Here is a 24647-nt window from a genome sequence, read left to right on the forward strand (position 1 = left end):
TTTTTTTTGGTTCTCTTTCTTTCTTTTCATCTTTATGTAATTTGTAAGAGTGTATGAAAGGAAAAGGGAAAAATATATATTTATCATTATAACTCAAAGAGGACGACCAGCCCAAAAAAAAAAAATGGTAAAAGTCAGTAGCTACAAATACTGCAGCTGCTGACTTTTTAATTTTAGGGCACTTAAAGCGGTTGTATACTGTTTTTTTGCTTTTTTTAACTTTTACCTACAGGCAAGCCAATTTTTTCAGCAGAAGCCTGGAGAGCATTGCTCCCATGATCAGTAGATGCCATGCTATGTGGGCTCTTGCAGACATGTCCTCTGGCTTTCAGCCCTTACTACTGTACACGCTTTCTGACTGAAAGCCAGAGGACATGTAAATGGATTATGAGTGCTCATCAGCACATGTGCCCGCAGCACACTGAAACTACTGCAGTGGCACATGGTACTTTTATAGTTTATTCATTCATAGGAAACTGAATGAATGATGCGGCTGTGTGGGTGAACACAGCCATGCTCTTTTCAAAAAGTGACAGTGGGTACAGAGAGAAGAACCCCTCGACCACTGTCACAGGATGGGGGATCAGGGGGGTTGGGGGGGGCAGAGAGTAGAACATGTAATATGTTCCGAAGGTGAACTTATCCATTAATTCTTAAAAAGACCAACATTTTTCAGGAGCCAGACTTTGCCCCCGAAACACATTGAGTACTGTGCCAATGTGGTTAAAAACAAAACAAAACAAAAAAAAAAAACTTACTCTGGACTCTAACATTCTTGGTAAACAGAAGCAGTCCACATAACACACAGATGCCCCATAAGGACACGATCAGAACAATATTGATAAAACAAGCATCGAATACCAATATCCTAAGGTTCTTGTGCCATCAATTTACTACATTAAGCATTCAGCAATGCATAACGGGGTGGAAGGGAAGTGCACCTTATATTAATGGCCTAATAAAATAGCTCTAAAAAGGTGAACTTGGCAGCTGTCCAGGATCCTGTCCTTCATGTTTTCTCAGCTTATCCAACATAGATTGTTGGTAAATATTTGTACTGTACGTACATCACTCGTAGTAGTCAAAAGTAGTGTCCAGTGCTTTTTAAAATAAGATGGACGTGGGAACATAATCAGGGGAATTCAATAAACCCCTAAAGACATTTTTCTGGCACTATGGCTATTTAAAAGGCCAGAGCAAAAATGTAAAAATCCCTGACTCACTTTTCGTCAGCTTTACAAACAAGTGACAAGTGCGGCAGATTCAGGAAGTACGTCATAGCACCACTTTTATAAAGTGCCACTATTAATGAATCAAATTCAAAAATACTTACCACTAGTTTGTAGCCAAGTGCACTAATTAAGAACAACGAGAGCTGGTGTACAGAGACAGGGTGCCTGTCTTTGTATGCTCTGTACCAGGCCGCATATTTACTGCCGCTACGTCCTCTCCACACTGCATTATTACTGACGCTACGTCCTCTCCACACTGCATTATTACTGACGCTACGTCCTCTCCACACTGCATTATTACTGACGCTACGTCCTCTCCACACTGCATTATTACTGCTGCTACGTCCTCTCCACACTGCATTATTACTGACGCTACGTCCTCTCCACACTGCATTATTACTGACGCTACGTCCTCTCCACACTGCATTATTACTGCTGCTACGTCCTCTCCACACTGCATTATTACTGCTGCTACGTCCTCTCCACACTGCATTATTACTGCTGCTACATCCTCCTCTCCGGACTTCATATTTATTGCCGCTACATCCTCCTCTCCACACTTCACATACTGCCGCTACATCCTCCTCTTCGCACTTCTTATACCGCTGCTAAATCCTCTGCGCATATATAATAAATACTGCTAGTACGTTTTTCCCTCTGCACTGCATATTTCCTGCCGCTACATCCTCCTCTCCACACTGCATATTTCCTGCCGCTACATCCTCCTCTCCACACTGCATATTTACTGCCGCCAGGTCCTCCTCTCTGAACTGCATATTTACCGCCGCTACATCCTCCTCTCCGCACTGCATATTTACTACCGCTACATCCTCCTCTCCGAACCGCATATTTACTGCCGCTACGTCCTCCTCTCCCCACTTCATATTTACTGCCACTACATCCTCTTCTCCACACTGCATATATACTGCCACTATATCCTCTTTACCGCACTGCATATATACTGCCACTATATCCTCTTCTCCGCACTGCATATATACTGCCACTACATCCTCTTCTCCGCACTGCATATTTACTATCGCTACGTCCTCCTCTCTGCACTGCACATTTACTGCTGCAACGTGGTCCTCTCCGCACTGCATATTTACTGACGCAATGTCCTTCTCTCCGCACTGCATATATACTGCCGCTACTTCCTCCTCTTCACAAGCACGTACATGCTTGCAGCAATATTTTTTGTAAGGAGGCATGATGGACTTCTAATGAGTGTCATCTTTATAAATTACCATAGATGTATCCAGCTGCAGAAACATAACTTGGTTGAATTTGGGAGGGTAGTTGGCATGCTGCCTACTACCAGACACCTTGATATGTGCTGTGCATGTTCTTTTACGACAGCTTACAAAGTTTTAAGTAAACTCAATGTTTTCTAGAAAGAGGCGTTTGAAAAGCATAAACTGAGTTCTCAGTGGTTTAGTTGCAAAGGGGGAAAATATTCTAATTTCAAATGCAAATTTTTACATAATGCCTTTAACCCCTTAGGTTACACAGCGAGTATAACAAGCATGCTTTACTGCATATACAGACTGATTTTATTGTTGTGGGTTTAGTAAAACTTTAAGCTTTCAGACATTTTAGGGTGAAGAGGTTACCTGCAAATAGATCAACTGTGGGTGATAACATCTCAAGATGTCTCCATATTCTATTAAAAATTTATATACATCAAATGGCTTCTATTTTCAGCTTACTGTTCACTTAAAGTGTTTCTAAAGTCTAGTTTTAATTTTTTCTATAAAAATAACAAATATATCATACTTACTTGCTCTGTTGCAGTGGATTTGCACAGAGCAGTCCAGATCCTCTTCTTCTTGGGTCCCTCTCTGGAGCTCCTAGCCCCTCCCTGCTGTCGAGTGCCCCCACAGCAAGCAGCTTGCTATGGGAGCACCAGAGCTGAGTAAAAGCTCCCTGTGTCCATTTAGACATGGAGCCCCAGCCCGGCGCGGCCCAGCCGGGGCTTGGCTAACCAAGTTTAATTGGCAGCAGTGGGAGCCAATGGAGCCACTGCGGTGTATCATTCAATCAGGAGGGAGAGTCTCGGGCGACCAAGACATTCATGGATATTGCTGGACAGAGAGGAGGCTCAGGTAAGTATTAGGGGGGTTGCTGCATACAGAAAGCTTTTTATCTTAAAGTGGATGTAAACCAGACATTTTTATTTGATTTTTTTTTCATTAAGGCTTGCGCCTTAATTTAAAGGTCATCTGTGCCCAGTCTTGCCACGAAGAGTTAATTCAGCTCTGAGCAGTCCTCTTATCTTTTTTTCAGTGAGATAAAAACAGACAGACAAAGAAATAAGAGTCAGTTCTTCCCCCTTGCTGCGAGTGACAGGTGATTTACATATCTAATGCACGAGCCTGAGAGAGACATTCTGTGTACTTCAGATTCCCTCCTTTCTTTCCCCGCTCTCCCATGATTGGCTGCTCAACACCTCAGCATTATTGGGCATGCTGAAGTCATGTGGTGATTTTTCTGAGTATTGATTGGATTTTAGTGATCATAGCAGAAGTTCAGTGTAAGAAATACACAGGAGAAAATGCACGTTGACAAGCGGAGTGTAGAGGTGGGCAGGGAGTCTACTGACATCACGACTCCACCCACAGAACCTGCAGTTTTTCGGATCTCATTACAGACAGAGGGGAAACATTTGACACGTAAAGATACATGCAGGAGGCATGTATATCCTTATAGATAACCACTATGGAAGTAGTTTAGAAAAGGATGAAAGTGGGTTCACATCCACTTTAATGCATACAATGCATTAAGCTAAAACACCACTTTTAGGCCTCTTGCACACGATACTCCTGTTTGAGCATCTTTTTCAGACATTTTTTTATTTTGGATGTATTTGTGCGCATTTTCGCGCAATTTTCCAAAAATTTAGATTTTTCTATTTATTTTTTCTGACAAATGCATGGTGCTGGTTTACACACCTGTGTGCATAGGCACATTACATATAATGGGCTGTATTTTAGCTCAGTAAAAAAAAAAAAAAAAAAGCTGTACCGAGTGTTCATGTTTATTCTTTTGGAATTATAACCTCTGGTGCCCAAGGGAAGTTTCGATGGGTTATGTAAATGTTCCTACTGGTTAACCTCAACTTTGCATTGTGCCCTGACCAGGCAGTAAAGAATGAACACAGCCCCAAATTTAGCTCCTTGAGTCGGTGCAGTAAGGTATTAATTAATTCATTAAACAGCGTTAATCTCTCTTGGGTATCTGGAAATGCAAGGCTGCAGGTTTGCTGATCAGCTTATAACGCCAACCACCAATTAAAATAATATTGCGCACATATAATTAGCAAAAACAATGAAACTGAAACGAGGGCAAAATAAATACCTCAACCATCTTTAATCTGAAGCTAAATACAGACTCCTTGGTCCTCTAATGATAGCCCATGGAAGACCAGTACACAGTGTAGTGATCTACAAAGATACGCTTTCATTTGCCTTCGGAGAGGTCACCTCTGTATTATGCTGCAGTGAATTCTTCTCTTGTTGCACACCCCATTATGTCAAATCAATAGGTCCAGCAACAATAATCAAATGCGTTCATAAACGCTCCAACAAGCTGCTTTAAGCTGGCAATGCGACTGTGCAGCCGCACACATGCTAGCTTTGATTCAACAACCTGGCTTGTGTTATAAACTGAAACCTCAGCCTTAGGTGGCTACTTATCACATGAACCCTGTTCTATTCAATGGAGTGTGAAATTTATACTCCTATTGGCTGAAAGTTCTGTTCTCGGTGCCCATGTCAACCAGTTTGCCCTTTTCACAATTCTAGTACAATACCAAAGAAAGGTAGGGCACACAGTCAGTTGATATTCCTATCCAGAATCATTTTCCTTCAAGCGCTTTACATCTCGAGGGCTGAGCGTCACCAACATGATATTATCAATGTGAAAATATGCTTGATCATCAGACTTTCTCTCTTTCCCATCTCTGAAATCATAACTAAGCTTTAGACAGGTGAGTACATAAAAAAAAAATCTCCGCTCTGCCGCTCTGTCACATGCAAAGCCCTGCAGCTAATTCCAACATGTGCAGAGGCGTCTGAAGAAAAAATACTCTGCCACGTCTATAGAATAGGTAGGTCTATTCAATAACATTCCTGAGAGAGCAAAAAAAAACACTGCACTTGGCAATCTGCATAAATGTGCTAACAAAAGAGAGAAAGATAAAGAGGGAGAGAGATGGTAGGATGGAAAGAAGAGAGAGAGGAGGAAGGATGGAAAGAAGAGAGAGAGGAGGAAGGATGGAAAGAAGAGAGAGAGGAGGAAGGATAGAAAGAAGAGAGAGAGGAGGAAGGATAGAAAGAAGAGAGAGAGGAGGAAGGATAGAAAGAAGAGAGAGAGGAGGAAGGATAGAAAGAAGAGAGAGAGGAGGAAGGATAGAAAGAAGAGAGAGGAGGAAGGATAGAAAGAAGAGAGAGAGGAGGAAAGATAGAAAGAAGAGAGAGAGGAGGAAGGATAGAAAGAAGAGAGAGAGGAGGAAGGATAGAAAGAAGAGAGAGAGGAGGAAGGATAGAAAGAAGAGAGAGAGGAGGAAGGATAGAAAGAAGAGAGAGAGGGAAAGAAGGATAGAAAAGAGAGAGGAGGAAGGATAGAAAGAAGTAAAGAAAGAAAGAGGGAGAGAGAAGGAAGGGTGGAAAGAAGAGAGAAAGAGGGGGTGGGAGCAGAAAGGATGGAAAGGGGGGGTGGGGGGAGAGAGAGAGGGGGGAGAGATTGAGAATTAAGGGTGAGAGGGGAGAGAATGAAGGGGGAAAGAGAGAGAAGGATGAAAATAAGATGGGGGGGGGGGGGGGGAGAAGGGTTGAAAGAAGAGAGAGAGCGAGCAGGAAAGAAATGACAGAGACGGAGAAAGAAGGAATGATGGAAAGGTGAGAGAGAGGCAGAGAAGGACAGAAAGAAGAGAGAGGAGGAAGGATAGAAAGAAGAGATAGAGGGAATGAAAGAAGGAAGGAAAGGAAAGAAGGGTGAAAAGAAGAGAGAGAAAGAGGGGCTGGGAGCAGAAAGGATGGAAAGGAGAGAGAGAGAGAGAGAGAGGGGGAGAGGGGAGAGAGAGGGGAGAAAGAGGGGGGAGAGAGGGGGCAGAGAGAGCGAGAATAGAGAGAGGGGAGAGGAGACATATATGTATATCTATAAGAGAGAGCGAGCTAAGGAAGAAAGGGTAGAAGGAAGGAAGAAAGGGTAGAAGGAAGGAAAGTAAGAAAGGAAAGAAACAAAAGGAAGGAAGGAAGGAAGGAAGGAAGAGAGAGAGAAAATGAATGTAAAACAAATAAATAAAGGGGGAGAGTGAGAGAGGTAATGCAGAGAATGCACACAATTAAGCAGCAGACAGAAGTAGGGCAGGAATGCCTCATTCGTACAAGTAAGCAGCATATATTTCGTCTGGACAGCCTCTGGCCAAGGCCAGACATTCTAGAGAACTTAACAAAGGTATTTCAGCAATGCAGAGGGATCAATACAACCTTGACCTTTAGTCAGTGTAATGGGAAAAGAAATGTATTGGAATACACAGAAAGGTCTGACGACCTCCTATTACCATTTTACAAAGCTTTATCCTGAGTTTATCCCCAAACTGTAATAAATAAATGGATGCCTACGTATATGCCTTGGGGCAGCACGGTGGCTTGCACTCTTGCCTTGTAGTTATTAATGTTCCAATATCACCCAGGCTCCAATATGGCATTGCGCCTTTATGCTCTCACCATACTTGTAAAGGTTCCTCTAGTGCAGGGGTCTCAAACTGGTGGCCCTCCGGATGTTGCGAAACTACAAGTCCCATCATGCCATTGCCTTTGGGGGTCTTGCTCTTAACTGTCAGCCTTGCAATGCCTCATGGGACTTGTAATTTTTCAACAGTTGGAGGGCCACCAGTTTGAGACCCCTGCTCTAGTGGCTCTGGTTTCTTCCCACAATCCAAAAAAACATGTGGGAAGGTAAAATTGCATTTCCGTTAACTGGCCCTTACTTATATAGGGACATAAGACTGTGGGGTCCCTATGGTGGACAGGAAACAATAATAATATATGTATTCTGCAACTGTGCAATACCAACAGAGACATGTAGTAGAGAAACACACCTCTGAAGGGATAATTCAGTATCCTGTTATTTAGGCACAGGTAGAGGTCTCGCCAGCACCCTCTCCTGGTGGGACATTTGCCTATCTTTAGTATGTCTAGGATATTAGAAGATAAAACTCAATGGATCCTAAATAGATTTTGCTTACTTTGTTTATAGAGACACTCCCAGGATAGTTCAGTCATCAGACAACACACATTTATTTGTACAAAATAAATAATATATCATCAACACCTTTTATACTCAAACCGCAATCTGCTTTGATTTTTGCCACACCTTACTCTGAAGTCCTAAAGTGATATTAAACCTTCAGTTGTATTTTTTTTTAGAACTAAAATAACAAACATGTCTATACTTACCTGCTCAGTGCAATGGTTTTGCACATAGCAGCCCCAAATCTGCTTTTCTGGGGTCCCCTCCAGGCCACTCCTCTTCAGCAAGTGCCCCTCAAGGAAATTCACCTACCCTGGTGTGCTCACTCCTGAATCGCCCAGTCTGCATCTATTGACACAGATCGGGCAACTCAGCCCCGCTCCCTCGTCACAGTATTTGATTGAAAGCAGCAGGATACAATGGCTGCCACTGCTATCAAACTGCCCAAAGGAGTGTAAAGACAGCGGCAAGAGCTGGATCGGATCGGGCTCAGATAGGAATAGGGGGGGGGCTTCTTGCAGTACAGAAGGCTTTTTTATTGCTCAATTCCCCCATCAACACAGTCAGTGTTGACAGGAGAACCCCTCACGTGGTGGTATTGTGTTCTGGTGGCAGGAAGCCTCCCTGGCAGGCAGAACACAATGATTACTGGCTATAGCCACTAGCAGTGTGCAAGAATCTGATGGATGGATCGACATCAGTCTGCAGTGATGCTCGGGTTATAAGTGGTGGTGTATGGATCTGATTCAATGATACCAACAAGAAAAAAAGATTGCCACCAGATCTCATGGTAAACATTGGCTGGTTGGCCTGGACTTTCCTTGCCTATTGCTTATTGTTATTTCAGGGGAGACAACAGTCTATGAACCAGAGAGGTATAATTCAACAATAATCTTTTCCTCTGCCAAAATAAATCTGGAATTTTGGCTGAGAAACCATGTTTTTCAGTGGCATCTCCCTCTTGGAGTTCCTATTGCTTAGATATATTAAATATATATATTGCTTAGATATATTAAATATATATATATATATTGCTTAGATATATTTATTTTTGCAAGGATCAACATCCAATAATCACTAATATAGGTGACACAGCAAAGACATCCATTAGTATCTGCGGTGTAGTTTTTAAAAAAAATTCCCTTTTTAAAGTTGCGATCTGGCCAAAGATAAACTCATATGGCCATACAATATGGAAATGAGATCCTGACAAAATGAGTACTGTTTAAATGAAGAAGCCTGGAAAAAAGGCCTATAACAATTAGACACTGGAGATAATAATGTGATCTGTAACGCAATCTGCAACTTTTCTTTATGAAAAAAAACTTTTAAACGTATCTAGGTGGATGCAGCATTGATCAGACGCTGCATCTGTCCCCCACAGCTTCCAAGACTAAGAACTGAGGGATCAAAGACCGTTGATCGCTCTTTTCTCAGTCTACAGAAAGCAGAGCTTCACTGGAGTGCTAAGCTGTACAGGGGGTAGGAGTGACTTGCATACTCCCTGTGTGAACGTAGCCTAAAGGGAACTTTTGTCATGTTCAGGTTAGTTTAAATTACAAGGTGCTGTTTTAGTATCGTGTGCGTCTTCACCATGACTTTCCCATGTAGAGTACAGCAATGTATTGTGACATTTATATCTCTCTCTCTCTCATGGCTGCTTTGCATAGAGTTGCAGATACACGTTATGCAGGTTCAGTTGTATTCATGTACAGAGAGCACCACAACTCAACATTGGCCTAGTCAATCTAACGTGTTCCATGCAGCAGGGAACCTTTACAAATTAGTTTCGGCAGGACTCTAGCTTGACGTGAACCTGGACCCCGAGATGATCCCACAAACCATTAATCAATGACTTTTTAGAAGTCATCTACAAATATGCTGCTATACACAGTTTGCAGAATTACACCAGACAGACGTCACCTACTTTCTTCTAGTTCTCTTCCATATTTCAGATGTTTGGCTTACCTTCAGCTTTGCTCAGTTCTAGGGCCAAGTGTTCTGTAGCTTTGGCCTCCTCGTTGAGTCTTTCTTGAAGCTCCTCCTGGCATCGGAGCAGGTCAGTAGTCTCCTGTTTCCTCTTCAAGGATTCCCGCACCAATTCTGTTTGCGCTGCCTTGGCATGTTCAAGCTGCAGAGTGAAATAAAACAGACTGTAAGAAAACCTTAATGGTATTCTAGTTTAATGAAAATTAGGGACTTTAAGGAAACCGTGGCCTGGTAAGGTCCAGTAATTCCATCCCTAGGGACTTTAAGGGTCCTTTCACACGGGGCGGATCAGTTCTGATCCGCCCCGTGGATGTCCGTTTGCTCAGCGGGGATCACTCCGCCGATCCCCGCTGAGCAGGGAGATGACAGCTCCGTCTCTGCACACTGCGCAGGGACGGACCTGTCACAGCGCCGCTCTCCCCTATGGGAGATCGGATGACGACGGACCGCAGTGCCCGTCGTCATCCGATCCGATCCGCAGACGGATGGAAAAATAGCTTTTTCCTCCGTCACACTTTTTCGGATCGGAGCGGGTCGGATGTCAGCGGACATGTCACCGCTGACATCCGACGCTCCATAGAGCTCTATGGAGCACCCGTTCAGGTCCGCCTGAAAAACTGACAGGCGGGCCTGAACGGGACGTCAGTGTGAAAGAGGCCTAAATGATACCACGGCCTGGTAAAATCGTGAATATCCATCCCCCCTTGCCTAAAGAAAAAAAGAAGAGGAAAATAATCCACAAGAAAGGTGGGACTTTAAATGCAGCACATGGAAGCAAAACGTTTTGGTTCCATGTGCTGCATTTAAAGTCCCACCTTTCTTGTGGATTATTTTCCTCTTCTTTTTTTCTTAATGGTATTCTAACTGAAAAGCTGCGATTGTGCACAATGCTAAAATATACAGGTATTATTATAATAAATGATTTATTCAAAAACCATTCCAAACTCTATAACACCATGTACTCAAAATTATTTAAATTACTACATGTGTGCCTGAGATCAGCACAGGGCCAGACCGAGGTTCGAGGTCCTGCATCCTCATAGGACAATCATGGGAGTATGGAAACTCTTTCTACAAGCTTTAACCAGACACTGATAGAAGTCAAAAGACTGCTAATGACATATACCACTAATGAGAAAAGGTATTTAGCAGATTATATTTACTAAAACAATTGCATTGCCATGTTCTGTGTACTGTGGGAGACCAGATATAGTGAATGCAGGGTCCTGGGTTTCATTTTTGGAACACTTTTTTCATTTACTGCTATCACATTGGATGACTTGGCATGTAAATTGACATGTCAAATTGCATGCAAAAATCTGATGCTTTTGCCGGCAATGGCACAGTACGAATTGGTGCGACGCCACATCGATTCCCAAAAGTAGTTTCTGCACTACTTTTGGCAACTTTGAGGCCGATTTCAATAGATATCCATGCATGAACCCACGCAGATGTCTGTAAAAACGCCCCCAAGTCAGACTGAAATGCCTGTTTGAACTCGCATGATTTCAAACCCTCCCTCAGTGTGAACCTAGGCTAAAGGCCTGTACACACAATACGAAAATTGGAAGTAAAATTTCGTCCGATGAACAATCTGCCAATTTTCGGATTGTTAGTATGGTGCTTTCGACAGCCGATTACGATTTTTCGTATGACAAAAGCTGGATGTGCAGACTATAAAATTTTTGTCGGATGTGAACACAACGTCCGATTTTAGTTTAATTAGTACTGTTTGCGTCCAAAAAAAAATTAGTAAGAGCAAGACTACGCATGCTCAAAAATGAAAGAATACATACAAAACTATGTAACACATTACGTCACTTTTGATGTTGAATTCTGTTGTCCATGAATTTTCGTATGGTGAGTAACCTCTTCACTTTTGACATGATTGTGTATACGAGCCTTTAGACTCCCAATGTCTCCATTTCAGCTAATCAAGCACAATTCTTGATTAATTGCTTACAGGTGGCCTTTCTCACTACTGTAAAAGTGATTGGGTGGCTATAGAACCACTCTGATCACTTTTAGGGCCAGTTCACACTATTGTGATGCATGAACCCTGCAAATCAACTGCAGGTTCCCACATCGCACCCGGCACACACGATAGTTCACACTGCCATATGCAAAGTGCTAGGGAGTGTCATTATATGTAAACCACACCCTCATTTTAGCTTGCATATCGCACTGCGAACTGACAGATCGGACATGAATCGGATTGCATATGTGTGAACATACATGCGATACGATTCTGAACTGAAAAAAGGGTGCTGTGTGTGTTTGCACCGAATGCGGTGCGATATCAGCTATACTATCTGTATGGCTGACATCGCACCCGCACAGACATCACATGTAATGTGAACAGCAGTGTAGTGCGCAATACATGCGATGTCTGCCATCGCAATAGTGTGAATCGGGGCTTACCGAACAGCAGATTGCTACCTGAAAGAAAAAAAAATTATACCTAGTCCAGGGCTGCAGCCATGTGCATGTTTTAACCATTTGAAGCCCAGGATGTTTTAAAACTGCCTAAGGACAGCAAGTGGTTAAAGTGTATGTAAAACCTCACAATGAACTTCTATTAATTGCTCCTTTCTGGTCTGCTAACTATACCATTCCATTTTTTTTTTTTTGTGATATCTATTCAATAAATGCAAAAAAAATAAAAAATCTATTCATTTTGCGAGCTGATAATTTGTGTTCTCTGCCTGCGCACAAGGAGGGGTAATAGATCTTTGTAATGTAGGCAAGGTGCTCAGGAATTCAAGGTAAAGAGGAGCACACTGCCGTATATTTCTGGCACACCAACAGTTACCTTTCTGTACTTGCAGTGTGTTTTAAGGGAACAAACATGGGGAAATACGCATGTAAAGTAGAAATATAAGAATTTTTTTGCCTCAAAAGAGTGACACAGATTGGGATGGAGCTTCAGATTGTCTGCAGTGTGTGCGACACTTTTCAACACTGGCTGCAATAGCAGATATCGTAAAAAAAATTCTCGTGACACTTTAATACCCAGTATTCAAAACCCAGTACACACATTTTACGCACGTGCAGCTAAACAAATAACTCAAATTCCTTCATAGAAAGCTTTAGGAATGAAGACCCTTTAATTATTTACACCAGAGTCTGAATTACTACTATAGACACAGCTATGCCATAGATAACATAGAATGGCAGGCTACAGAGTGATGTAATGCTATATTCTGCTAATTGGATAGTATTTCTTGCACACACAAAAAAACAAGTGAACTGATGAGGAAGAATGCTAATGTAAATGCCACAAAACTTTGCCTATACAAGGATATTTTATATCAATGGCACATGGGAGTGTGAAGACAATAGCAAGTGTATTGGAAAGCTATAATGGTGAACTGTTGTTTTATTATATCATTTACAGATTGAGCTACTGAGTTCCATAAACAACTGGCTAATTTCATTAAAGAAGCAAACAGAGGTTCTGTAAAATATAAAAAGGAGCATAAAGAACCACCTGCTGCTTCAACAACAATTACAACCCTGACCATCACAAAGCCAAATTGGTTGTGTTCCTTTCATGCTTTCTCCATAGTGTACAATAAATAAAAATATTAGGCAGTTTCTTAGTTATTTACAAATTATCAACACATTTTCCCTTTTCCCCCACTCTATCCAAAATGGGAAAAAAATGTTTTGGCTTTAGATATTATTAGATTTTGGTAAGAAGGAAATTGAGCTTGTCTGCTATAATAAGCGGGACTTTAGCAACCAACCAGGTTTTGACTACGATTCTGCCCATGAGAAGCCCAATAGCCACAAGTATTAGTGAAGTTGTGGGAAGATAAAGATAACGTAGGTTTTGTTTCGGACTAATATCTAAACATGTCTAAGCTGAATCCTGGTCAATATCTATTGCATCGTTTTTTTTCTTTCTAGGTTCCTCCACCCGATTCCAATATTTATGATCTCATTTACAACCCCATCATGAAAAAAAAAAAGTCAGCACTAGCAAGAATAGAGGGTGTTTTCCTTCTGCTAAGATAAACAATAGGCTGCCAATAAAACATCTACACCCTAAAGTCTACAAGACAATACTGACCCTCAGTCGTATAACAGGATTCGGTCTGTCCTCTGTGTGTGCTTAAAGCAGAAGTTTAATCTGATCTCATCAACATGCTAATTCATCACATACCTTATTGTAGACCCTGCAATGTCATCACAGGGTTTCTGTGCTTTTCTATGCAACCCTAACAGATCATGGCAGGTAGGTGGGTCCAGGTGAGTGCTGCACATCACAGTACTCAGCCCTCATGCCAGCAATGAGTAGTATCTTGAAAAGTTAAAAGGTAATTTTTTTTTTTTTTTTTAAACAAACATGTCATACATACCTCCTCTGTGCAGCTGGTTTTGTGCAGCGTGGCCCTGATCATCCTCTTCTGGGGTCCAGTGGCACTCCTGACTCTTCCTCTTTTTGAGTGCCCCGTCTGAGAAGCACTCTCCTTCAGGGCACCCGTGCGGGCGCACTCCCGTGTCCTGTTGCTGTGTCTATTGACACAGAAAGCAGGACTCAGCACTGCCCCCCAGCTCCCAAATCATTGGATTTGATTGGCAGTAGTGGGAGCCAACGGCTGCGCTGCAATCAATCTATCCAATCAGAACACGAGACACCAGCTGGAGCTGGTGTGCTCGTTCCCCGCGCGGAAGAGACAGGGTTTACAACCCCTTTAAAGTAGAACTCCACCCAAAAGGGGAAGTTTAGCTTGTCTGAACCCCCCCTCCACTGCCACATTTGGCACTTTGGGGGGCGGCGTATACAGGCAGTCCCCGGGTTACAAACAAGGTAGGGTCTGTAGGTTTGTTTTTACATTGAATATGTTTGTATGTCTGAACAGGTACTTTTTTAATTGACTAAAAATCACATATATTATAATATAATATATATTGTGATATGCGATTTTTACTTCTCCGTTTTGTAAGTACCAGCCTAACTTTTGCGCAATAAACACCTGTCAACTGTACTTCGCTATTAGTCCCCTTATTTCTATTTTTGGTGACAATACCTTTATATGACCAACACGTTGGGGAAGATCTCCACTGGATCCTTCTGTGAAATGCCATTTCTGGACAGCGATTCAGCTTGAATGACCCCTGAACTGAAAAGCCAGATATCCATGGCTCCTGCAGCTGTCAATAAAATCCAGTAATGAGGGTGCAGGGGGCAGGACCGAACCACATTGTGTGTGTATCAATAGATGGATCAGGCCTGCATGAGTGTCTCACCCCCCCCCCCCCCCACCCCCCAGCAAGTGGCTTGCTGGGCACGCAAAGGCGGATGGATCCAGGAGCACTGGTGGGGGATCCCAGAAGAGGAGGATCTGGGCTGCTCTGTGCAAAACCACTGCACGCAGCAGGTAAGTATAACATGTTTGTTATTTTAGAAAGAAAAATTAAACATTTAATATCATTTTAGGGTTTTCTTTATGAGACCAATTGCTTAAAAATGCTTTTTGAGGTATAAGCTGCAGCTATAGTCTAAAAACATGAAATACCCTTGAAAACAAAACTTTGTCTTATTAAAGTATTCCTTGCTTTTGAGCCGGTTCCTCGCTCTTTTCATCTATTATAGCGTCTTTTTCTGTACTCACAATACAGCAGGTGGCTTCTTTACTTAATGCAAAGCAAACACTGTGATGTCACATCCTTGTCTTCCCAGAGCAGGTCCTGTCAGGACTCTCGGTGTTCCTTCTCCATGTTTACCTACCGAATGTTTTCATCTCTGATCATTTACACTGTGCACTTGTTAGATACATAAAAGGTACAAATTCGGGAGTTGTGTACACAACGCGTTCATAATCCATGTAATCTTTACTTCCCATCATGTTCTCTCCCAATAAATAAACACAAGAGGGAAAAAAAAAAAAAAGTTTAAAACGATTGGGCTGAATGAATCCCTGAGAAATGTAACACATCAATAATTGAAAAAAAAGAAATATATATAAAAAAAAAAAGCTGCCATTTCACTTTCAGGTAGAGGCCAATGGTATAAGCTATCCTCTGGCTTATATGTCTAAGTGAGGTCCCCTGTTCAAATTCCTTGATCACTTTTCAAAAACGTGCTACAAATTCAACTGGAAATAGGGAGGGAGGAGTTAGGAACTTGAGTGCAAGAATCTTAGGGGTTGATTTACAAAGGACAAATAGACTGTGCTCTTTGCAATTGCACTCTGCAAAGGCAGTTACTCTAGAGAGCAGTGTTTCTCAACTCCAGTCCTCAAGGCGCCCCAACAGGTCATGTCTTCAGGATTTCCCTCAGATAAAACAGCTTTGGTAATTACTAAGGCAGTGAAACTGATCAAATCACCTGTGCAAAATAATGGAGAGCCTGAAAACATGACCTGTTGGTGCGCCTTGAGGGCTGGAGTTGAGAAACATTGCTCTAGAGATTAGTAAATGAGTTAAAGCTTCCCTTCGCAAAGAATACCCAATCAATAAAAAAAATATAAAATATTTATAAAATATAAAATATATATAAAATAAAAAATAAAACAGTATTTCTTCTTGCACGATTGGAGGATGGAAGTCGGCAGAGCTTCTGCTCATTTACTAAGCTCTGGAGGAAGTGCACAGTCTATTTATATTTAGTAAATCAACCCATACGAGCCCCCTCAAATTTAAACTTTTTTTTTTTTTTTAATCAGCTCAAGGACGAGTACTTACCGTCAGTGAGAAGTGTCTTGTGCTGGTGGCTTCTCTCTTAGTTGAAATCTTTAGTCCTCTGCCCCCCTGGCAGCACCAGAAGATTACCTTTGTGGTTGTGTGGACAGACTGCTGGACCTGTCATATGCACTTGGTGAGGGTGCCAATTATACCCACCCTTTGTGCCGCCCTTCTCCATTCACAGAAGCTGTACTATAGCTTTGAGCAGTGAAAATCCCTCTATGAATTGAGGACAGGTGGATGAATAAAAGGTCCATCATCTCCATTCATAGAGCAGTTTTCATTGATGGAAGCTATAGTGCAACTTCTATGATTGGAGGAGGAGAGCAGAAAAGGCAAGCATAGTTGGCATTCTTGAAGAGTGTTCATGACAGGTTCAGTGGCTGTATTATGCCCCACAGCACCTGAAGATTACTGCTGCGGTGGTATTGGGGCGCAGAGCACTGAGAGCAGCCACCAGCACAAAGGACATTTTTCATTCAATGTAAATACCGTAAGTCCCTTGTGCTAAAAAATACAAAAAGAATCTATAAATAAATGAATCTATTAAAAAACAACCAAACCCCCCCCACCAAAAAACAAAACCAAACTAAAATTATGCTTTAAATATGCGTTGATACTTTGGAACTACTGCCATAAAATGAATAGTATGATGACCGTAATACATGAATAATGACAACTAGAATTCAGTCTCTGTTGCTGTCTGCTTTTCTTACTATTGAGATCCAAGCTTACAGATTTCAGCCCTGTGTATGGCTACATTAATTTTAATTAAATGTAATATATTGCTGTAATATGATAACAAATGTTAAACCAAGTCCCCAGGAGTGCAATGACTCCTTTCCTCCATCTGAGTGGTTGTAAAGGCTCAAGGTTTTTTATCTTCATACATTATAAGCATAAAGATAAAAAACCTTCTGTGTGCAGCAGCCCCCCCAAAAAATGACCTGAGTCTGATCTCGACCCAGCGATTGTACACGAGAGCCTCGGCTCTCCGGGGTCTCTCCCTCCTCTAAGGCTGAGACAGCAGAGGTAGCCATTGGCTCCCGCTACTGTCAATCACAGGCAGTAGGCCAATGAGAAGAGAGTAGGGGCTCAGAAGCTGACTTATTAGTAGTGAACGAGGCCCAGAAAGCTGAAAACGCATTTACATCTGCTGTCTGTTACTGTGTCTTTTATGGAGAATCAATACATTTTGAAGATTTTAAAGAGCAACCAAATTTGTTTCTAATCTTACTGAGTAGTAGCACCCTACCTCTGCTCTATTTTATGGATTGCTATTAGGCCTATAGTGACTGCCCTTGGTTATATATTTCACCTCCCTAATGCATACTATGACCTTGATCCATCGAGCAATGTGCTTAGGCATGTGCACGCCATATGACCATGTCTTAAACTGACTCTATTGCTTCCTTAACAAAAAGTGAAAGAATGTGTCCTGTTGCCAGTACTAACAAATTTTCCTCTTGTATACACGGTCGGACATTCCGACAACAAAATCCGTCGGATTTTGTCAGACGGATTTTTTTCGAAACGTGTGTTGCATACACACGGTCGGACAAAGTTGTCGGAAAATCTGATCGTACGTAACGTGATGACATTATTTCATTACGACGGGACTACGTTCAGGCTAGAAGCAAATAGCTTTGGTCTAGGAATTTGATCTGAGCATGCGTGGCACTTTGTCCGATCGGAATTCTGTACACACAATTGGACAAAGTCCGATCGGATCATGTTGTCAGAAAGTTTTAGAGCCCAGCTCTAAAACTTTTTCGGTCAGATATTCCGATGGAAACAGTCCGATGGAGCCCACACACAGCCGGATTATCCTACAACACGGCCCGATCGGACATTTTCCGTCGGAACGTCCGACCGTATGTACAAGGGCTAAGAGTGATCATTGGCTAAAGAATCATCTGCATCCAGCACTTCGGGGAGTACAAGATGGCAGGTCTCACTCTGCCCTGCGGTTCGGACATAGTAATGATATAGGAGCCAACAGATGGTACCACAGTGCTCAGTTGAGGGCCAGGCATCCAACACACTTCTCCGCAATTCTAACAATTCATTTGCAATGGTGGATTATTGTCTGGCGGTGTGGGCAGTGAGAAAGGTAAGCACTAACTAACTTGGTTTGTCCACAGGTACATCTTTGTTTAAATTTTCTTAACTTCTTAATCCAACTGCCTAGTTATTAGAGGTAGTTTTTATTTCAAATTAGTAATAATAAATGGATCTATAAGCCTTACAGAGCCTCTGTTCCCCATCCTTCTGAAGGACAGAAAGGGAAATACTCCTATCTGGAAAGGTACTCTGCCCACAGATGCTGATTAAAGAACAGCCAGTAAAAAAGTGTTTGAATGAAGAAGGCAAACTAACACCTGAGAACTGAGGCAACTTGCACATCTGCTGGCTACACAGTTTGACCGGTGGTGCACCCTTCATGGTCCACAGCAATGGAGGCAGAACTGTTAAACTGGAAATCAACCAAACAAACTGACGAGTGAGGATATATATATATACAGTTGGCTTGGACTTTGCCATTTGACTGCTTCCTTTGTGCCATTCGAAGGGCCTGGGCATCCCTCTGGCTGGGTGCCCTTCATGACTTCCAAATAGCTTGTCCTCATCAATCATTAGCCGTACATAGAAGCACGGGCGGGGAAACCACACTGAATAATCATTTAGAAAATTGGCGTAAATTCCCTTAAAGCATAACAACGACATACAGATTACAGTCATTCCAGAGGATTACACGGGGTGGACACTTTCACTAATTACAGAGTACATGTGAGAGCGTTTCTCAGATCACAATCTCAAATTCAACACCAGGACTGACAACTCCAGACAGAAGGCCGATTTCACAGGTGAAAAACATACGTGAGCTAAAATATTTGTAAAGAAATGCACATATACTATATGGACAAAAGTTTGTGGATACTCCTGCGAATGATTGTGTTCAGTGATTCCAGTAAAGGGAACTGTTAAAGCACAACTTTGGGCTTCACTTTCCCTCTCTCCTACCCTGATGTTTGCTTTTTATACTTACCTTCTCAACAGGCCGGTCACATGACACTGCAGGGTTCATCTCCCTCTTTTTCGGGCACTGGCCAGTCTTTACGAATACAGAGGATACATAAAGTACATTGTGAATGAAGGGCGTCATAGTGACGTAAATGATGACCAGTCTTAAGCCCCATACACACTATCAGATTTTCTGATGATTTTGTCTTCAGATTTACCAGAACCATGTAGTGCAAGGACCTGCCTGATTGCATACAAATTGAAACTCCTAAGGTATGACCTCATATTATAGGGTTTTGGTAAATCTGAAAGAAAAAAAAATCAGCGGAAAATCTGATAGTGTGTATGGGGCTTAAGAATGCAGAGATCTTATGTAGAAGAGGTACTTTGGGGCACAGCTCTGGACTGAATGTGATTATTGAGTACCTAACCTTTTGTGGCATAGGCTAGAGGGCATTTCATGCTACAGCATTTAAGACAATCATGCACTTTAACTTTTTGTGGTAATAGTTTGGTGAAGGCACTTTTCTGTTCCAGCATGGCTGTACCCCTGTGTACAAAGCCAGCTCCATAATGATATGGTATGATGAGTTTAGGGTGGAGGAACTTGAGTGGCCTGCACAGAGCCCTGACCTCAACCCTACACCTTTGGGATACACCAAAAAGCCGAATGCAAGCCAGGTGTACTCATCCAACATCAGTGTCTGATTTCACAAATGCCATTTAGGTTAAATTGGTACAAATCCACACAGACACTCTAAAATCTTGTAGAAAGAGTGGAGGCTGTTTTTACTGCAAATAGGGTAGGGGGTGGGCTTATCCATATCAATGACCATGGTTTTGGAATGGGGTTTCCAACAAGCTCATATAGGTGTTATGGTCAGGTGCAACAGATGCTGTGCTATTTGTGTGCAAACCATTAAGAGGACATTTGAGAGCCCTCAAATCTGCATTCTTGAGTCACTGCTTGCTCTTGGGCTGTTAATTACATCAATGCCCACCTTGATCCATTTTCCACCTAAGAATCTCCCCTAACATCCCACTATCTTAAAGAGGAACCCAGAACGGAAGCTGGCACGTAGCAACTAAACATAAAATAATATTGTAGCTAATCAAGCTAGCTCAAGTATTCTGCTTTATTTTATTAATTATTTTGTGACTCCTTATGTTACCTTATAATCAGGGCTGTTTTTAAGGCAGGGCAAAAGGGGCAGCTGCCCTGGGCCCTGTCATTGTTGTGGGGCCCAAAGCAGCTGCCTCATACTTGCCAACTATCCTGGTTTAAATTCACTAGCCCCTTGAGGTTTTAGTTCTGTGCTGTGTCCCAATATCTCAGTGTGAAGTGATGCTACTAATGCTGCCCAGTTCTGCCCTATTGTTGTGTAAGGATGACTCACCTGTAGACCCTATGTTTACAAGTAAATTACCAGCATTCTTATGTAAATAGCAGCAGCATTCAAATGTAAATAGCCGCACCCGGCGACAATGATATGCATATCATGCGCCCCCCCGAGGTCATATCCACAGTAATCTCTAGCAACCAATCAACAAGCAGAAATCATGTGCTGCAACCTCTAGCAACTAACCAGTGAGCTGTAATGTGTGTTGTAACCTCTAGCAACCAGTCAGTGAGCGGTAATGATACACTGTAACCTCTGGCAACCAATCTCAATAGATGCCTGATCCGATTCAGTAAACTGATTTTGAGTCTAGCTGCTATTTATTGTATGTCTCAGAGCAGGCGGAGAGCAAAACTGCATGGGGGGCGCCCAAGAAAATTTTTGCCCAGGGTCCAAACAATATTAAAGGTGGCCCTGCTTATAATTAATTCTAACCTTTTGTTTGAGAGCGTCAATACAGCGAACTGCTACAGAGAACAGGAGGCTTTCATTTCTGTGTGTGGCCACTCTTTACAGTAAACATGAATTAGCTAAGGATTTCTGAACTACCCATGATGCAGAAGGGTGCTCTCTGTATTACTCAAGCATGAACTACTGTAGCCAGTCAGCAAGAAAATGTTAGATACTGATAAAAGCTTTCCAGTGAAGCTGCTAAATTGCATAATATCTGTTCTTTCAGGTTAAACCATCAAATTAATGTTTGGTGACTTTAGCAGCTACTCATGTTCTTATACAAGCGGAAAACTGACAGTATGATGCACCCGGCGCCCGCATGTTTTGTTCTGCTCTATTCCGAAGGTACTGTAACTAAGCTGGGAGTTTACATTGCATGTCAAAGCAAACTTAAAGATACCACTGCACTATCCTCTGCCTCATTCTTTTCCTCCTCCTCCTCTCCCCGAGTTCCAATGGCCCCATCAGCTGACGCTCATCGACATACCAGGATATGTTCACCAGCCTTAGGCATGTCCTAGCGATTATTCCTAAATTCTCAGGGTCACCTCCTCTATGCTGACCAAATTTACTTTCCTTTGTTCTTTTTAGCTTTCAGACTTCCAGCTCCTTTTAACTGTCATCAGGAATATCATCAGACAGTTTACTAAAGCAACACTATAGGAATGGTTAGTTGTAACATTAGAAACATTCATCTGGACTTGTTCTGTAATGTTGAAGATGTTCTGTAGCTTCTTTAAGCCGCTTCTTCCATTCTAATGAATTTCAGTAATATAACTCAGCACTTATATCCTCACAGGTAGCCCGGACACCTTAATCCAGGGATGTCCAAACTTTTTTCAAAGAGGGCCAGATTTGATGAAGTGAACATGAGCGAGGGCCGACCATTTTGCCTGACATTCTTTGAACCATTAAAATTCAGTCTAAGTGTGTTCGTTGTGGCTGTGTGTGGGGAAGAAATGAATTTGGGTGTATTATTTGGATATACCGTATTAATTGGCATATAGCACGTACCTTCACTTTAAGAGGGAAGTTTAAGGGAAAAAAACGTAAACTTTTAAATAAAGAAATAAGGGTCAGTGTCAGTGCCCATCTGCAGCCCCACCATTGCCAGGAATGCAGCCCCACCATTGCCAGGAATGCACCCACCGCTGCCAGGAATGCACCCACCATTGCCAGGAATGCACCCACCATTGCCAGGAATGCACCCACCATTACCATCAGTGCAGCCTTGGAGGGGACATGGAGGGGGCAAGACGAGCGCCAAAGACATCCTACAGGAGAATCTCCTGTTTACACAGCGGCCTCTTTAAGATAAAGTCCCGCCTCATTTGATGGACAGAACAGTCGTCCAATGGCAGTGCCGGAGACGGGACTTCCTATTACAGAGGCTGCCGTGTAAACAGGAAATACTCCTCCTGTGTGCATGGCACTCATCCCACCTCCTCCCTCCGAGGCAGCCAGCCTATATATATATATATATATATATCTTTTGTGGCCCCGGCACTGGGAGATCGTCGGGGGGGGGGGGGGGCAAAAAATATATACATGTTTAAATAACCCGGCGGCCATTCAAAACTAGACTGCGGGACGGACTTTGGACATGTTGGTTGTCCAAGAACACGTTGGTGTAAAAATGGTTTTATAATCCCATCCTTGATGTCAGGATGTCTGCATCAGTGGTAATCTTTTGATTCACACTAGTGGTGCACCAAAATTAAAATTCTGGACCGAAACTGAAAATTCACATTGTACTTGACCAAAAACCAAAACTGAAATGGACAGTTTAAATTTTTTTTTTTTATATATAATTGTATTATAAAATCGACTTTAAGTAATAGTTTTTGAATCGCAAGAAAAAAGCATCCCTTTAAATTCTATGAATGTCTTTACACTATTTCGTTGCGCTTCTGTTGCAGTGTTAAATATCCTGCTTGCTGCATTTTTGTTGCATATTTGGTCAGTTACACAAAATGGTCCTCCCCATTGAAATGTGTTGAAAACGCATCGGTGTTGCATTTTTTATGTCGTTTTTGAGTCACATCACCTATGAAAAATGCACTGTAAACATTTTAAAAATCGCTGCAAAATCACACGCATTTTTGGGCGCCCATTATTGGCACCACGCCGATAATTTTCAGCGGCCAATATACCGGCACATCCTTAATTCATACCGCTATTATCCAGTGGCAGGGGTAGGGATGTTAAATGGAAGACAAATGGTGCTGAAGGTCCTCACCCTTTGTTTAGGTATCGTTGTTCCAGTGGAGCATAGATGGCCTCTTTCACACCAGTTGTCTTTCTGTCCTAATTGTGCACCTCACGGCCCTCGAAAAATGTCCCTTTTCCATAAGGTGTAAGAAAACTGCTGCATCTTGGCCTAATAAATCTGCCTTCCTACGGTGGGGCCATTAATTTGCTGACAGGTTGTTGTTTTGTCTCCCCAGTATACAGATCTTTGCATTCTTCAACTCACTGCACAGTTTGTGCTACCTGTGTGGATAGACTAGGCTGGGGCATTTTCCTGGCATGCACTAGAACTAAACAAGTGGCATGGATAAGCTGAAAAACTTCTTCAACATTATAGAACAAGTCCAGCCGAATGTGACTAACTACTACTACACACATACACTACATGAATGCCTATTAATATTTAAATGACCTGCACAAAGAATTATACATGGATGACACATTAAGTAGCTCACCTAACAGGATGTTGAAGGTGCATAACAGTGCAATGGCGGTGTAAAATATGCACGGACCTACAGCAGCCAATCAGGCGGCAGCAACAGCTGTCAGAAAACAATGTCCTGGTTGGGGGGTGGGCCGCAATGAAAGAAAAACGAACTGTGCAAGGCCAAGACAAGGCTGGCTACACATATATAGGTTGCAGTAAGGAGTAAAATTGACTGTGCAGCAGGGAGGGACCTTTTTTTTTTCCCATTGGTTGCCATGCTCTGGCATCCCAATATAAATGAATGGACTTTATCGCAACATTTTTTAATGTGTATGTGTGTGCGCTGATTTTCACTGCTGCAAGAAGACTGTCATTGATTTCATAATAATTACTTGATTTCACAAATAAGGCCCAAATTTTGGGCTTTTGATCTGACAAAATGGACAGGAATAAGCGTAAGACCATACAGATCTTGTTAAAATACAAGTCTCAGCATGCCTTGACCACCTCTAAAGACCCATTCACACCAGTGCATTCTGGATATGGGGGGAAAAAAATCCTGCTTGCTGCATCTTTGATGCTTTTTCATCAAAATGCACGTTGCATAGAGTTCAATTGAAACGCATGTGATGAAAAAAGCACTAGGGCCCCATTCAGACTTTTGAATGAGGCCGCGTGTAATTACATATGGAAATTCCAGAGGGGATTCCCAGCGATTAGCTGCGGGAAGAAGCCCCATTAAAATCAACGGGAGGCTGACAGCTTCTGCAGCGAGACACAGTCTGCGTTCAGGGCCGATCATTGCAGGTAATCCCTGCTTGAGAAATTCATGCAAACAGTCTAAATCCGCTGCAGGAGCGGTCAACTTTTTTTTTCACTTTTTTTGGGCTGTCCTTTTCTCCTTTTTATGCGCTTCTTTTCCTATAA

The 24647-nt window shown here is 42.3% G+C and overlaps 1 protein-coding gene across 8 annotated transcripts in view; it reads right to left on the reverse strand.

Annotated features, from left to right (window-relative positions):
* AKAP9 (A-kinase anchoring protein 9) overlaps window positions 1-24647 on the reverse strand; it is a 354940-nt gene that overhangs the window by 102126 nt on the left and 228167 nt on the right. For all 8 annotated transcript variants that reach the window (XM_077490822.1, XM_077490820.1, XM_077490821.1 and 5 more), the window contains one exon: window positions 9453-9615. In XM_077490822.1, coding sequence (XP_077346948.1) covers window positions 9453-9615 — 163 coding nt within the window. The remainder of the gene's footprint in view (window positions 1-9452; window positions 9616-24647) is intronic.

This window comes from Lithobates pipiens, unplaced genomic scaffold (assembly GCF_037356315.1).
Source record: "Lithobates pipiens isolate NorthernLeopardFrog02 unplaced genomic scaffold, aLitPip1_a1.2 Scaffold_19, whole genome shotgun sequence".
In the NCBI taxonomy this organism is placed as follows: Eukaryota; Metazoa; Chordata; class Amphibia; order Anura; family Ranidae; genus Lithobates; species Lithobates pipiens.